Raw genomic sequence first — 14,410 nt, forward strand, 5'->3', positions numbered from 1 at the left:
TTTCAGCGTAGTGGCGCTAAGCGGAGAGAAACCGAGCGACTTATAAAATGGAAGTACACTGTTCCCTCGTTTATCGCGGGGGATAGGTTCCCAAAATAGTCTGCAATAAGCGAAATCCGCAAAGTAGCCAACTTCATTTTTTAACAATGATTATATATGTTTTAAGGCTGTAAAACCTCTCACCATACACTTGATACTTTTCTCAGACAAGCAATAAAATGCGCTCACATTTCTCTCTTGTTTAACCGCTCAAAAAATTTCAAACCTTTGTTTGAATTTTAATGATCAACGTACAGGTCAGACACAAGAAATTATTAAGTCACTCACACGTATTTCACTCATGTGACCTTGCCTTTTCGTCCTGGCTCTGTTCCGCTGTACTGTAGCGTTTTGTATCCTTGTTAAAACATATCCTTCGAACCGAAGCAAGCTAGCGATGACACGGGAGACACGGCAGGGCGGCAGAGATTGATTGAAAATGGTCTACAGCCAATCAGGACACAGAAAACAATGGGCGGTGCAGACAGACAAGTGAGAGAGAGAGTGAAAGAGAGAGAGCAAGAGACATTCTTCCCACAATGCGATTCTTCTTAAAGGGCCTGTAACAGCGTTCATACCTGTAATTAAAAAAAAAGAAGCACTAAAAAAAAAATCTGCGAATCCACGAAATGTGAGCCAGGATAGACCTTTTTTTAATTCTTTTTTACAAGGAAAATGAAAGGCACAACACATAAACAAAGAATGATGCAGTTCGAACCATAGTCATCAAAAAAGTGACTGCAATAACGTTACAATAATGACACAGATTGGGACACCAATTTCTTTTTTAATAATGGTTGCCAATTCCTTAATACATAACATTATGTGTAGATCTTCAATCTCCAGACCTCCAATGGCTCAAATCTACTGTACATATAAAGCTCATTTCAAAATAACTATAATGATCAAAGCACTGTACAAATGGGCTAAGTAGCTCCAAACTCATCAATCAAGTAATTTAATATTAATAAGGTTAAAAAAAAATAAAACGTTTACCGCTGGTCCTCTCTGAGCTGGAGGTAAATCTGCTTTTCCACACAAATAAAAATAAATCAAAAATATTTTACTGTATTCAGCCTTTGCTTTTTACTTTTTCTCTTCTTTGCGGACGTGGTCATCAGTATTTCAAGAAGCGTGACGATGTGAACGCATGACAACCAGGGGCCTTTTGAACAAAACCAAGATAAGGGATATCTTGGTTATCCTGGCTTAATTTACCCGTGATCCAGTTGCACAAAAGTGGGGTAGTGGAAAGTGGGATATGTTCTGACGTAAGTTACCATGGAGATTTATTCTGTGGAGTTAGCCTGCTCCAGACCAGGTTAAGGTTCGGGATCTATTTTATATCATCCCTTATCTCAATCAGTAGTCGCTATAAATGGAAACCAATAATCACTCTACAGCCCATTACACATTGTTATCACATTCACATACAATACACATCCCATATAAATAGAAATACACACCTACAAGATAAAAGAGCCATACAGTCTGATGGAGTTATAGTCACACAATTTTGGGCACCACACACAGGAGGCGACAAACGACCGCGATTGGCAAAATTCATCGCCATCGCGTATGAAACCATGCGCACGGGAGGCGACAAGCGATTGTGACCAGCTACACAGGTGGGCGACGCATTCACATCCAGAGAGAGTTGTACGAGTCTCCCACGGTTCGATTGGCTGTCAGATATGGAGGGAATTTCGGGGTATCAAAGTAGTTCAGAGAAGGAAAAGCGGCCAATGTTGATCGAGGGCTCCTGCTGGTATCGGATCTTGCTAGTGTTGAAGATAAACTTACATAAATGTCCATGAAAATTCATGTAAACTTACCCGATATGTTTACCCTGGCGCCGAGTTCCCAAGCCGCTGCTTTTTTCTTTATATTATATTTCTTCTCAATATTATTTGTTTAGAAAGGTCAAATAGCTCCAGGAAATCTGACACGGCAAGTATTGCGTACCGATTAGCATCCTGTCCGCTTATTGGTCGATCAATCAAACTCACGCTGAGTGAATTTCAGCCAAAAACGTACCACTTACAGACGGAATGTTAGAGAGAGAACATTTTTATTCTATCATGTCCGACTTGCCATGGCTGAGTCCATGCAGTGTGGAGGTAATGTAATCTAATGCCATGTCTCATCAATGTAACATTACTGACGCCTACTGACCAGAATACTACATATAACTTGTCTTTTTTATACAAATAATAGACTACAGTCAATCACCAAGCAGCAATCAATTATGAATTAATTAATTTTTAAAAAAGAGTGAGGGAGCGATCTTCAAACCGCAGTGTAGCAAGGGACGACAGTAGACCCTGTATTGGGACAGAGTTGACCCCAACCATCTTGGGTCAGCCATCCTTTAAGATCCAATGTTGTTCTGACACAGAACAGGTTAATTTAACATTTAGTCAATCAAGAAAATGACTAAAAAACAAATTCAATTAGGCGGATGCCTTCTTAATTTAATTAACTGTGGATCCTTAGCACCATCAGATTGATTTTACACTAATAACGTCAACACTTTGCCATCTCTCACTTGTTGCTGATGCGCCTAATCCCAGGAAAACAATCCCACTCAACGCGGCCGATAAAAACTCAAGTGATCTATTGTTGATGCAGCTCGCTGTTAACACTTTGCTTCTATGGGAATTAAATTGGCCGAGGACCAAATGGCGGTGAGAGTGGATCATAAATGATGGTGGTGTGTTGTTGCTCACCGCTAAGCGGCACATCAATCATTTGTTCCATGGCTGTCTATTTTGGCGAAGGCCCATCCAGCACGGCATGAAAGCAAGGTCCTCTGACCTCACAATTGCTCCAAAATTCACACACTCTTGGAAAAAAGCACTTCCTCGATAAGTAGTTGTTATGGCTTCAAAAGTATAAGCTGTTTGTACAGTAGATACTCGCTGTTCGCGGGGGTTACAGTTCAACATCACTCGGGAATGGCAAATAAACGTGAGTCATTGAGACGGCCATAAAAATGTCTATTTTTACACTCTAAAAAAGCCTGGATTATGCTGTTGCGTTGCTTCGGCGCCACAGTACGCTACAATGGCTTGCTCCTTCTCCTCCAAAACCTCCTGCTAACTTGATGTTGACGTTATCCTCCAATTCTGGATCAACATTTGCAATAAAAGCGACTGTTTTAATTATTAGATTCATCCCCTGTCTCTCTTCAATTGATCTCTCATGACAAAGAAAGCTAACAAGCTAAATGCATTGAAGCCTATTGCAGGTTTAAGACTTATAATACGCCTCACACACTTATTAAACACATTTTACATGAGGTACTTACCACTAATGAACGATAATGTACGGTAATCGATAGAACGGACAGAATCAGAGTCACAGTCTAGCACTTAGCCTGGTCGTCAGGCTAGCGCTACAACCACGCTTCTGTCTATTGTGGGGCTGCCTTCATCTCCCTCTAAAGCGGCTAGCTCTGGTACACGATTCCGCTATTCCACAGCCCACTGGGTTATCCTGCTCGTCCGAGCAGTCCAAGAAGGCGTTTCTCCACACCGTAAACGACTTATGATCATATATTAATTTGTGTTCACCTCGCTGCAAGTTTTGAGGCCGGACTGCAACAAAGCTGACTGTCAAAGCTAGTGTTTTTGTAGCCACACAGGCCTGCCATCGTCGTTACATCGTAACATATATGCTATCCTGTATGCTGTATTATTATGCTGTGCATTTTATGCTGTATTATCACAATTTTGTAAAATATGATCAGTTTAGGACGAATTAGATGTGTTGTCTGCCAAACAATGGCCTATTTTCTGAGAAAAAAAAGCACAAATTTTCCGTAATTGTTTTTTTTTTCGCCTCACAAAATATCGGCAAGTTTGTGGTACCCTGAATGCTGAATCACAAATTTGCAGACATTCACCGTACATGAATACATGAGCCAATCGGCGACGCACAGCATCACAGAACACAGCAGCTGTGGGCCTGAAAGGGTGTGGGGGTGACACATACTCTCCCCTCCGCCTTGTAGGCTGTAATTGGAGCAGACAGCAGTTGGCCTTCCTGGCCTGACTGACAGACAACAACAGTCCACTCGGACCAAACTCACACTAAGGATCTGTCGTGAGCCGCTACAGAAGAGAAAAAGACAAAGGGAAGACATCGGATTAGCCAGGAAACAGGCTTTTTTGTGTCGTAGATTTTTTGTTTCCGTCACTATGAACACCTCAAGTCTGTTCCTGCTGGCATGTTGTCTATGCAGCCTAAGTGCACTGGGAGGTAAGAGACAGCAGATAGCCATGTAGCACTTCCACTAACAAGCCACAAGCAGTAGTCTGAATGCCACCAGCACAATAACAATCACACGCAATCAGCTCAAGGAATATTACCTACCTTTATTGTCCAAGATCAAATAACCAGGTGTGGCGATATAATGTGCACAGCTAAAACATGTTGCAGATATTGCAATACCAAGGACAGAACAAACATAGACCGTATATAGACCAAAAATCAAATGAATAAATGTAATTCCCAAACATTCACTGTTAGTTAAGTGGCATTGATCATTGTGGAGAAAATCATTAGCGTTCCGTCCCTCAGGCAGGTGATTTGATTAGCAACCAATTCCTGGACATGACTTGTAAGCATATGAATGTATAGTGATTAAATGGCCGTGCTAATTAGCCATCAGCTTTGATGTTATTTCCATTAATTAGACATACATGTACAGATTAGCGATGAGAGAATCATGAACGAATCGTTCAAAACCTCTTTTTTTTGGATCTGGACTCCCAGGTACTTGTCTACATGAACTCGTTCACAGACTCGCTCCTGCTACTGAAATTAAAAAAAGGAAACCAGCTAGCATGTCATTAATTATAACTCTTTTACAACTGTTACTCTAACTGCATGTGTATATACTGTATTTATTACTGACATGTATTGACAAAGACTCGAGTTTCACTGATTCATGGCACGGGTGTAGATGTGAGTCATGGGCGAATCATTGAAAAGAAAATCAAAGAAAAGAAAAAGAAAACTGCTTGTTTAACTATTTTATTACAATACTGCACTATTATTATCATATTATTATCTTATTGTAATGGTGAACTATTGTTCGGATTGTTATTTACATTTAGCTTATAATTTATCATGATGTGTTCAGGGTCATGTGGAAGTGGATTTATCTTTCTTTTTTTCCACTCAATAATTTAACCTCCAATGTGTGCAGTCTTTTGCAGACGTGATTAAATGTGGCACAAGTCAATTTTTTCCAATGGGGCGACTTTGAGAAGTGAATCAAGTACTCGATTCATGTCAGTGAGTGACTCATATGTACTCGAGCCAGTAAAAGGAATCAAGTTCACCATCACTAGTAGAGATGACCTTTCAAATCTGACAGGCTTTTTCCACTTGAATGAAAGTGAAAGTTAGCACAGATTCATTCAATTGCCAATATTCCATTCCGGATATTGACATTGTTTGGGGTCCTTTGATTGATCTAAGCAGAAACTCAGAGCAAGAAACTTGTGTTACTTACTAGATCGTTGCATCTAGACCAGTTGTTGGCACCGCTCAGGTTCCTCTGATCTTGACCCACTAGAAGTGCAGGACTGGTTGGGTTTTGTCATGGCTGAGGGGGCCTTGGTGAGCCAGGGTGGTGCCATCGGGGTTAGGCAGTCCACTCAGCATGGTAGCCTGGTCTGATATGGGGTTCCTAGTCACATTTCTGTCTTGTGGAAAGCAAAACAATTGTACATTTTAGTAGAAAGTCACCAACTTTACTTAAGATTATAAACAGTAGAAGTGGCTCTAACCTCACACAAGCAGAGGTTTGTTCGCACCTTAAAGTGCAGCTAAATACAATTTACAGTGCATCCCTCACTATCGCTGTTAACTGCTTCCAGACCCGGCCTTGAGAAGTGAATTTCCGCAAAGTAGGATTCCTTAATCATCCATCCATCCATTTTCTATGCCGCTTCTCCTCATTAGGGTTGCGGGGGCATGTTGGAGCCTATCCAGGCTGACTTCGGGCGACAGGCGGGGTACACCCTGGACTGGTCGCCAGCCAATCGCAGGTTTCCTTAATCATAAATTTTATATTTTCGTAGTTACTAGTTAGACCATAATAAACCTATGGTTTATGATACGTTTTTTAAAATTATTAGAACCCACTAAACATGAAGTAACACCCCTATAGTCACCTTTAAACTATTACGCAATATAGTAGACATAATAACAGAAAATAAAACATATTAGACATAAATAAGACATAACATAGACTCACACGTTAGCATTGGGCGAGTGTTCTGGACAGTGAACTTCCTGCGGGGGCTATTTGCTCAGCAATGTAACATTACTGACCTTTGTACATACTACATATCACATCTTTGAATGCACCTTTTGAATGCCTTATATTTGTATTTTTGTTCATTTAAATGCTTAATTTAGGCCAAGAATAGGTAAAATTTGTGTAAATGTGCTTCTTTTTTTTTTTTTACTAATAATAGGCCGCATTCAACTATGAAACAGTGATTTCTTTTATTTATTTATTTATTTTTGAAAACCCGTGATAGAGTGAAACTGCAAAATTTTAACCGCAATGTGGCGAGGGACAACTGTAATGCTAATTGAATCTTCAAGGCCAAGTGGACCCATATCACTAACAGCGCTTCCTGTGTCCCGTAACTCACACAACTACAGAACATGACAAACCGTCTTTGTCTCATTCTCAAGCATGACCCAGTTCTTCCTGAAAATCCGACGTTAGATATCTGTTGTTTAATTTGATACCTTGTAAAACAGGTGGAAAAGGTGGAAACATATTGAAAAATAAGTGAAAAATATTTGTAATGATCGGTGGGCCCCATTGCGTTCTGAGCGTTCAAACACACACATACTGGTATTGAACGCCTAGTAGCGATTTAGAACAATCTATGACCGAGCAAAGGATTTGATAGCGGAAAACTAGAGGCAAAATTAGGGAATAATGATATTCTATCCCTTCACAGCCACCTTCCACACCCACCCGCCCACAGCAATGCAGCTATAACTATAACCTTCCATCACTGTGACTGAAAAGGCTGAAAAATATAACCAATATCGGGAAAATGTGTGTGAATATGCAAGAGCACATTTGTGGGCTACATTTTAATTTACTGTTTCTTGTTATTGTCCAGGAGCTGCGGATGTAGAGCAGGCGCTGATGAAGAAGGTCTTAACCAACTACAACCTTAAGGTCCGACCTGCACAAACCCCCGAGGAGCGAGTGGTGGTCCGAGTGGGCATGATCCTCTCCTCGTTTGTTGGACTGGTGAGTTACAAAAAAAAACTAACAATGACCAATGATAAAGTATATAAAAAGTGGTGATTGTTTTTGTGCCGCTCTCATATAGCAAAATAAGGTGTGCTGTTCCGGTAAGCCCCCACTCGGTGCCAGCTGTCTCGCTGACATTCCTGACTGTGTTTTAAATAGACAGCCAGTCGCACACTTGTGTGATTCACATATGCAAAATAGTTACATTTCAAATCCTGTCATGTGTGTAAACATATGTTTCATACCTGTGTTTCCATGACTGTAGCTTCTCCGTCATTTTATAGCTCTTTTCTTTTGCTCTATCTTCAGAATATGAAAAATGAAGAAATGAGCACCATTGTTGTCATGAATCTGGTAAGCGTGTGTTAACGACGTATATGCAAAATTCACTTAACTGTAAAAAAAATAAATAAATCCTTTTAAAAGGAAACTTTAAAAACAGGAATGGTCAGACTACCGGCTGTCATGGAATCCCAAAGAGCATGACGGGATTAAGGTGTTGCGTATCCCCGCGGCGAAGGTGTGGCTGCCAGACATTGTTCTCATCAACAAGTAAGGAAACAATTTACTTCCCTTAGCTCCAATACTTCAAACATCCACAGTCATTATTGGCTTTTTAATTAAGGTGGAAAGCGCCAGCATGGAAGGAATCAGGCTATATTGGCAGAATGCCCTATTGAATGTAGCCTACTGTACGGTGGCCGACGTGGGCAAATATGCAGCAACAGCCAAAATTGATCCACTATCGCATACGCACAATCACAATAAACTAAATGCACCAGGAAACGCTGCAATCACATCATGACTGCAGGCTAAAAAACAAACGAACAATAACAACTGCAGAAGTAAACATAGCAATTAATCAATAAATCAACACATATCAATATTGAATTACAGTGGAACCTTGATTAATGTCATTAATACATTCCAGATGAATGTTAGCTGCTCTGTAGCTAGCTAGCTAGCCAGCTAACTTGACAGAAAGAGGCAACAAACACCTAATGTTGCTATACCACACTATCCTAAAGATATTAAAACTTTAAAATATATGCTTTCAATTTAACATCTTGCAGGGTTTCCCCAAATATGTTTTGAAGCTGTGGTGGTGGGCTGCATGGGAGGGCAGACTGCCGCCGCTGTGTTGGGCACCTGCTGCGTCTGCATTTTTAATTTTTTTTAAATTTTGACAAATAACAATTTTTATGACTTATTTATTTACTTATTCATTTAACTTTTTCAACAACAAGCAGAACAAGAAACAAGAATATTGCAAAACTGTTAATTTAATGGCAAAGTTTCTGAGAGCACTTAATGTACAGCCTTGTTTTGTTACCTGGCCTATTTAGTCAAATAGTACTATGTGGCTGGCACAAAAGTACCACATTTTGTACTATTTGACACAAACCTAAATTAATTAAATGCCTCTTTTAGAGTAATACGAATACATGGGAAATTCATTGTAAAATTAATCAATTGAAATAAACTTCATCGTGGTTCACTGCTAAATCAGCATTGAGCAGCAGCCTGCCCTTTGCCCCAGGGTCCTAGCACCCTATTGTTACATGCTGCACAGCTACCCATTCCACTGCTTGTTTTTAATTAAAAAAAAAAAAAAATTTCACACTGTTTTTGTTGGCTTGCAGCAATGATGGCGTATTCGATGTGGCGCTGCATGTTCACGTGCAGGCCTACAGCGATGGCAGAGTGACCTGGACCCCGCCTGCACTCTACTTGAGCTCCTGTAGCGTTAAGGTGACCACTTGCACCCATTGCCTTAAACACCTCCTCTCTTCATGCTGCTCATATGGACCTCCAGTTTGTCTTATTCCTTCGCACAGGTGACATATTTCCCATTTGACTGGCAGAACTGCACCATGCAGTTCCGCTCCTACACGTATGACTCCACCGAGATAGAGCTGCAGTACGCGCTGGACTTACTAGGAAATGAGATCAGGGAGATACAACTGGACGAAGCCTTCAGCGGTGAGGGAAATAATAAGCATCACCTGCATGTTTTGGGGACGTTGGAGGTGGCCAGAGAAAGTATGCATACTCGACTCATGCTCCAATGGAGTTTCCAACTCGGTCTCCAGACTGTCAGAGCGACCACTTGGTTCACTTTCTACAGTAGCTAACTGGAAACTCTTATTTTTATCAGTGTGAATGTGATTATGAATGGTTGTGTGTCAACTTAGATTATAACGTGACGAGATTTCTTGTTCAGAAAAAAACTGTCTCACGAAAATAAATTAATTAATAAATTAAATTAATAAATAAGTGAAAATTAACTTCATCATTTTTCCGGCAACACATGTCGACATAAACCGGTCCATTTTTCATAGATATGACCCCTTTGGGTCTCAAATTTTATGTTGACAAAAGCGGTTGTCCATGTATGTCATCTTCAACTTTACTTTTTAGTTATAAGAGGAACAAGATAGAGCAGGGCTTGATGAGTTGGCCGATATAGACCGGTTGTGAAGCGCAACTGATTTGAGTGGGTTCCACTGTACGTCTCTTGTGATTGGCTGGCGACCGATCCAGGGTGTAGTCTGCCTCTCCTCAGCTGGGACAGGCTCCAGCTCACATGTGACCCTAATGAGGACAAGCAGTATAGAAAACAGATGGATGGATGTCAGCACATTCATTTGATCACCATGAATATGTGATTTGGAATTCACATTTATTTGTGCTGTGCTTCCAGAAAGCGGGGAGTTCCACATAAGACACAAGCCATGCAGGAAGAACATGAACAACGACATGTACGAGGACATGACCTTCTACCTGATCATTGAGAGGAAGCCGCTTTACTACGTCCTCAACATCATCCTCCCCTGCATCCTCATCACCATCATTGCCATCTTCAACTTCTACTTGCCGCCAGACGCAGGTATGACTCTTGAGATTGAACTAACTTATGCTATTTTTAAAGGTTTTTAAAGGTGGTTAAAATGGTTAAAGGTGAGAAAATGGGCCTGTCCATCAACGTGTTGCTCACCCTCACCGTCTTCCTGCTGCTACTTGCCGACAAAATTCCCGAGACGTCGCTGGGCGTCCCAGTCATTGTCAAGTACATCATGTTCACCATGATCCTGGTCACCTGCTCCGTCATCCTCAGCGTGGTGGTGCTCAACCTCCACCACCGCTCCCCGAACACCCACATGATGCCCCTGTGGGTCCGCAGGGTGAGCACCAGCAAGCACACCTGCATGACAAAGCACTTGATTTCTCTTCTGTGAATTCATCCAGAAGTATGTTTTTGACACAACTTTTTCCACAACAACACTTGTTTGTTGTGCACCACGCTGAAGGTCACCTTAGGAGCCGACTGCTGAGGAGATGGATCACATTACCTGGCCGCTGCCCTTAAGCACATCATTCACCCTTGAGATGTTCTCAAGGGTTCTCGCCCTGCTAAAAGCCAACATTTTGACTAATGTTTCCAGCCTTAACAGGCAAATGCAGGCCAATTATACCTCATTTAGCCCATAAATCCTGCATCCCAAATGCACTTTGAAGACGTTACTCTCCTCTCTGTCCTCGATAGATCTTCATCCACATGCTGCCCCCTTACCTGTGCATGTTGCGCCCCAAAGTGGAGATGCCCCTGGCTTTGGAGATGCTTCCCGTCCAGCGGGAGAAAAAAATGCTGGCCATCAACAAGGGTGCCGATGAGTACTTCATACGCAAGCCAGACGCCTCCGTCTTGTTTCCCAAGCCCAACAGGTGAGTCCTTATGGGGGTCAAAGGTCATACTCGACCCTGCTTAAGTCAGTCCCACTTATGTCGCCATCCCATTTATGTCGAACAACTCATTCCTGGTCCACCATGTTGATACTATTACTAAAAAGTTCCCGCTTAAGTTGACGCAGGCATATACTCAATCCAAAGGGATCATTTCGACGAAAGTTGTTCTTTTTATGTGTTGTAGTACTGTGAAGCAGCATGCCGCAATGTACTGTCTAGTTATACTGTATCGCATTAAATACTGCACACATGACTTCCTTTTCAGTGCAAAATAAAGTTCAAAATAAAAGCATGGCAGTGTTAACAGGGATTTTTATTTTTTTTAGATTGTTAGCCAATATTTGTGCATGAACAAAAGTTTTATTGTCGTTGTAGTCAAGACATACAATAAAATTAGCAGCTGGAGCAGCTCTGTTAGATACGAGTATAAAATATCATACGAAAACAGAAGCATCAAAATAAAAAGATAAACAAATGGAGGAAAACCATGTGAAAAATCGCCATAGGTTCAAAAATCCTTCCTTATCACCCATTCTCCTTATGTGTCTGGCCAAAGTCACAAGTAAATGCATTTCAATCATTCCTGCTATGTTGACAACCACCTATGTAAAGGGGCATTGAGACAAAGTTTCCAGTGAAAATGACAACTGTGAAAGTTAAAACTCTCCCAAATTTGACAAGTAAAACGTTACCGCAATTTTCGGATTTTTAACCACATACTAATGAGTGTGAACAGCAAAAGGTCAGCCCGGCTTGGGTCTATGTGAGCAATTTGATGAGGAAGCAGTGTGCCCCAAGACACACACACACACACACACACGCACACACTTAATTGGATTTAGTGCATGTCTTGGCACCAGACATGGCTGGTTTTAGTTGAATTAGTCTAATGAATTGTAATTTACTCCTCGCTGAGGTGCTACTTTGAGTCCTGATGGAAGGAAATAGGAGGAGGAAGTGCATCTGAGGGGCAGTTCTTCACTACTGAGGTCACAGGACCAGCACTGCATTGTAAACCACCAATGTTTGCAGTGAATACCAAGCAGGTAATTCCTTTCAGTTTCAGGTGAGCTGGTTGGAGACACACTGCCCTCTAGTGGACAGATGACAAAAAACAAACAGAATGAAAAGGATCATGGAGGATAATCAGTTTTTTTAGCTTTATTGCGCCATAAAACAATCCCATTGCAATCGCAAGAAGACATTTCTTATATCTTGGCGTCAAACTGTGGGGTTGAATAGTGCCACCCTGTGGTGTATTTGTCAGAAAAATAATAGCACAAGCAACACAGTAGGGTTGCATGTTTTGACAAATTTTCGCCATTTTGTGCGCAGCGGCTCAGGAGTAGAAGTGTTAGTTAACACAGACCAATACAGGCGTGTATATTGCCCAGACTGTACATCCTCATACTCATGGCCATTTCTGTGTTTGTGCAGGTTCCAATCAGAGGGCAAGTCATCCGACTTGAGGAAGTACATCGATGGGCCCAGCAGCTACCTAGCTTTGCCCCCTGAACTCAAGTCAGCCATTGACGCAATCACGTACATAGCTGAAGCTCTGCAGGCTGAGAAGGATTATGAAGCTGTAAGATTTATTTGATTAAGAGTCCACATTTTCCAGAAAACTGAGCTGTTAACTGACCATCTCCCCCATGTTTCCCAGCTGAAGGAGGACTGGCAGTACGTGGCCATGGTGGTGGACCGCATGTTCCTCTGGATATTTGTCATCTTCACCACCGTGGGCACCTTGGCTATTTTTATTAAGGCCAGCCTGAACCGCGCACCAACCGACCCTTTCTAAAAACACAACCTCATGTCCTGTGTGGAAGTTTGACAGCACAAAAAAATGCAAATAAATGGACATTTTGACTCTTCACAGATCGGAAGCCAGGCTTGAGAACTTCAGGTTGTCTTTTCACAGGGTAGATTATGTTACTCATGGACTCAGACTAACGTATCAAACAGTCTGCAACAATTTTTAATATCATTAAATACATTTAAAAATGAAAAATATTCGAAAATGTAATGTTTATCTAATGTGGACAACATGACATAAATATGCCGACGTGGTGTCAACAAATAAACACATGAGGCCCAGCAGATGCCATAATGAGCCGGCCGTATGCTTTTCATTTCCATGTGTCACAATGTGCCGCAGTGTGTCACATGCTTTATGGATATTCCTGTGCCCAAACTAATCCTCTTTTTATTTAAAGCACTTGTGTGTGTTTGTGCACGGAGGCTATTCTTATGTTGCAGCTGTGGAATTCCCTTCGTATAGGCGACCTTTTTTTTCCCCTTGCCAAACACACACATGACTGAAAATTGTGTGGTTTTGTGATTTTGTTTTGTTTTAAATAATTTCAATAAAGAATGGAAATTAACCAGAAGGTATTATTTTTGTAACTCAACATTCTATTGATACACAGACACACACACACACACACACACACACTCGCGCACTGGCACTGCTACAGCCACACGGTCTTCCCTGGTATGTGTGTTAATTCATACATTTTTTTTATATTAAAATCACAAAAAAATGTAATATTACCCCCCCCCCCCCCCCCCCATTTTGCATGCATTTTAATGGGTTTGAATCATTTCATTGTCAAGTAGCATTAAAAAGGTTTAGTATTTTTGCTGAGTGCTTTCGTTTACAAACCTAAGTAGTTGTTGTCAGACATAACGGACCTGGAACGTTATGACATGAACATCATTTGGACTACAGGGAAAAGGAACACAATGACGTCGGGACACGAATTTCTTTTTTAATGATGATGTGATGTAAAGCAATGTACAGTATTTCATTCATTTATCATTTTTGATCGGTTATTCTATTTTGTTTTACATTTTATTTTATTCTAGCATTTATTTTAGATTCATAAATTATTTGTTAGGTTTTTAACTAATTTTATTTTCTATTATGAATTACTATTATTAATTTAATTGATTCTTAATGTACGGTACTTTTACGGCTACCCATTTTTATCTAGATTATTTATTGTTATTATTATATTCCTACAGCATATTTAATTTTATTTTCCTTTACCACTGCACATGCTATATTCTGTCAGTTTTTTTTTTTACTTCTATTTGCTTACTTTTTATTTTATTTTTTCAACACTTTTCCTTTCTTATTTTCTTCACCTCTGCATAATCCTGCTATTGTTGCACATTTTCTATTCTTTCCTCTCACCATTGCAAAATAATGGCACTTAGAAACAGGATGCGAAGAAACTTTTACTGTAAACTGTAAATTGTTGTCAGTGTTAAACACGTTTAACACATCGCGTGAATGATTGATCTGTAATAGACATGGAG

The 14,410-nt window shown here is 40.7% G+C and overlaps 1 protein-coding gene and 1 long non-coding RNA gene across 2 annotated transcripts; one reads left to right on the plus strand and one right to left on the minus strand.

Annotated features, from left to right (window-relative positions):
- Positions 1 to 892: 892 nt before the first annotated feature.
- LOC129167883 (uncharacterized) lies at positions 893 to 7,643 on the minus strand. Its single transcript, XR_008566180.1, has 3 exons — positions 7,585 to 7,643; positions 5,564 to 5,752; positions 893 to 4,154 (listed from the first exon to the last, which is right to left on the minus strand). It is a non-coding gene; the product is annotated as an uncharacterized LOC129167883 (long non-coding RNA).
- On the plus strand, positions 4,053 to 13,437 carry chrnb1 (cholinergic receptor, nicotinic, beta 1 (muscle)). The gene is made up of 11 exons (XM_054752536.1): positions 4,053 to 4,302; positions 7,203 to 7,336; positions 7,649 to 7,693; positions 7,782 to 7,891; positions 8,983 to 9,091; positions 9,178 to 9,322; positions 10,044 to 10,229; positions 10,301 to 10,524; positions 10,887 to 11,065; positions 12,524 to 12,671; positions 12,750 to 13,437. The coding sequence occupies exons 1-11, from the start codon at positions 4,242 to 4,244 to the stop codon at positions 12,885 to 12,887; spliced, it is 1,479 nt and encodes a 492-aa protein (XP_054608511.1). The 5' UTR covers positions 4,053 to 4,241; the 3' UTR covers positions 12,888 to 13,437.
- Positions 13,438 to 14,410: the final 973 nt, after the last annotated feature.

Source organism: Dunckerocampus dactyliophorus, chromosome 15, assembly GCF_027744805.1.
Source record: "Dunckerocampus dactyliophorus isolate RoL2022-P2 chromosome 15, RoL_Ddac_1.1, whole genome shotgun sequence".
NCBI lineage: Eukaryota > Metazoa > Chordata > Actinopteri > Syngnathiformes > Syngnathidae > Dunckerocampus > Dunckerocampus dactyliophorus.

Coding starts and splice junctions, on each gene's coding strand:
- chrnb1 (XM_054752536.1), top strand. CDS start 4,242: ATGAACACCTCAAGTCTGTTCCTGCTGGCATGTTGTCTATGCAGCCTA. Junction 7,337..7,648: donor TCTCCTCGTTTGTTGGACTG/GTGAGTTACAAA, acceptor CTCTATCTTCAG/AATATGAAAAATGAAGAAAT. Junction 10,230..10,300: donor CTACTTGCCGCCAGACGCAG/GTATGACTCTTG, acceptor AAATGGTTAAAG/GTGAGAAAATGGGCCTGTCC.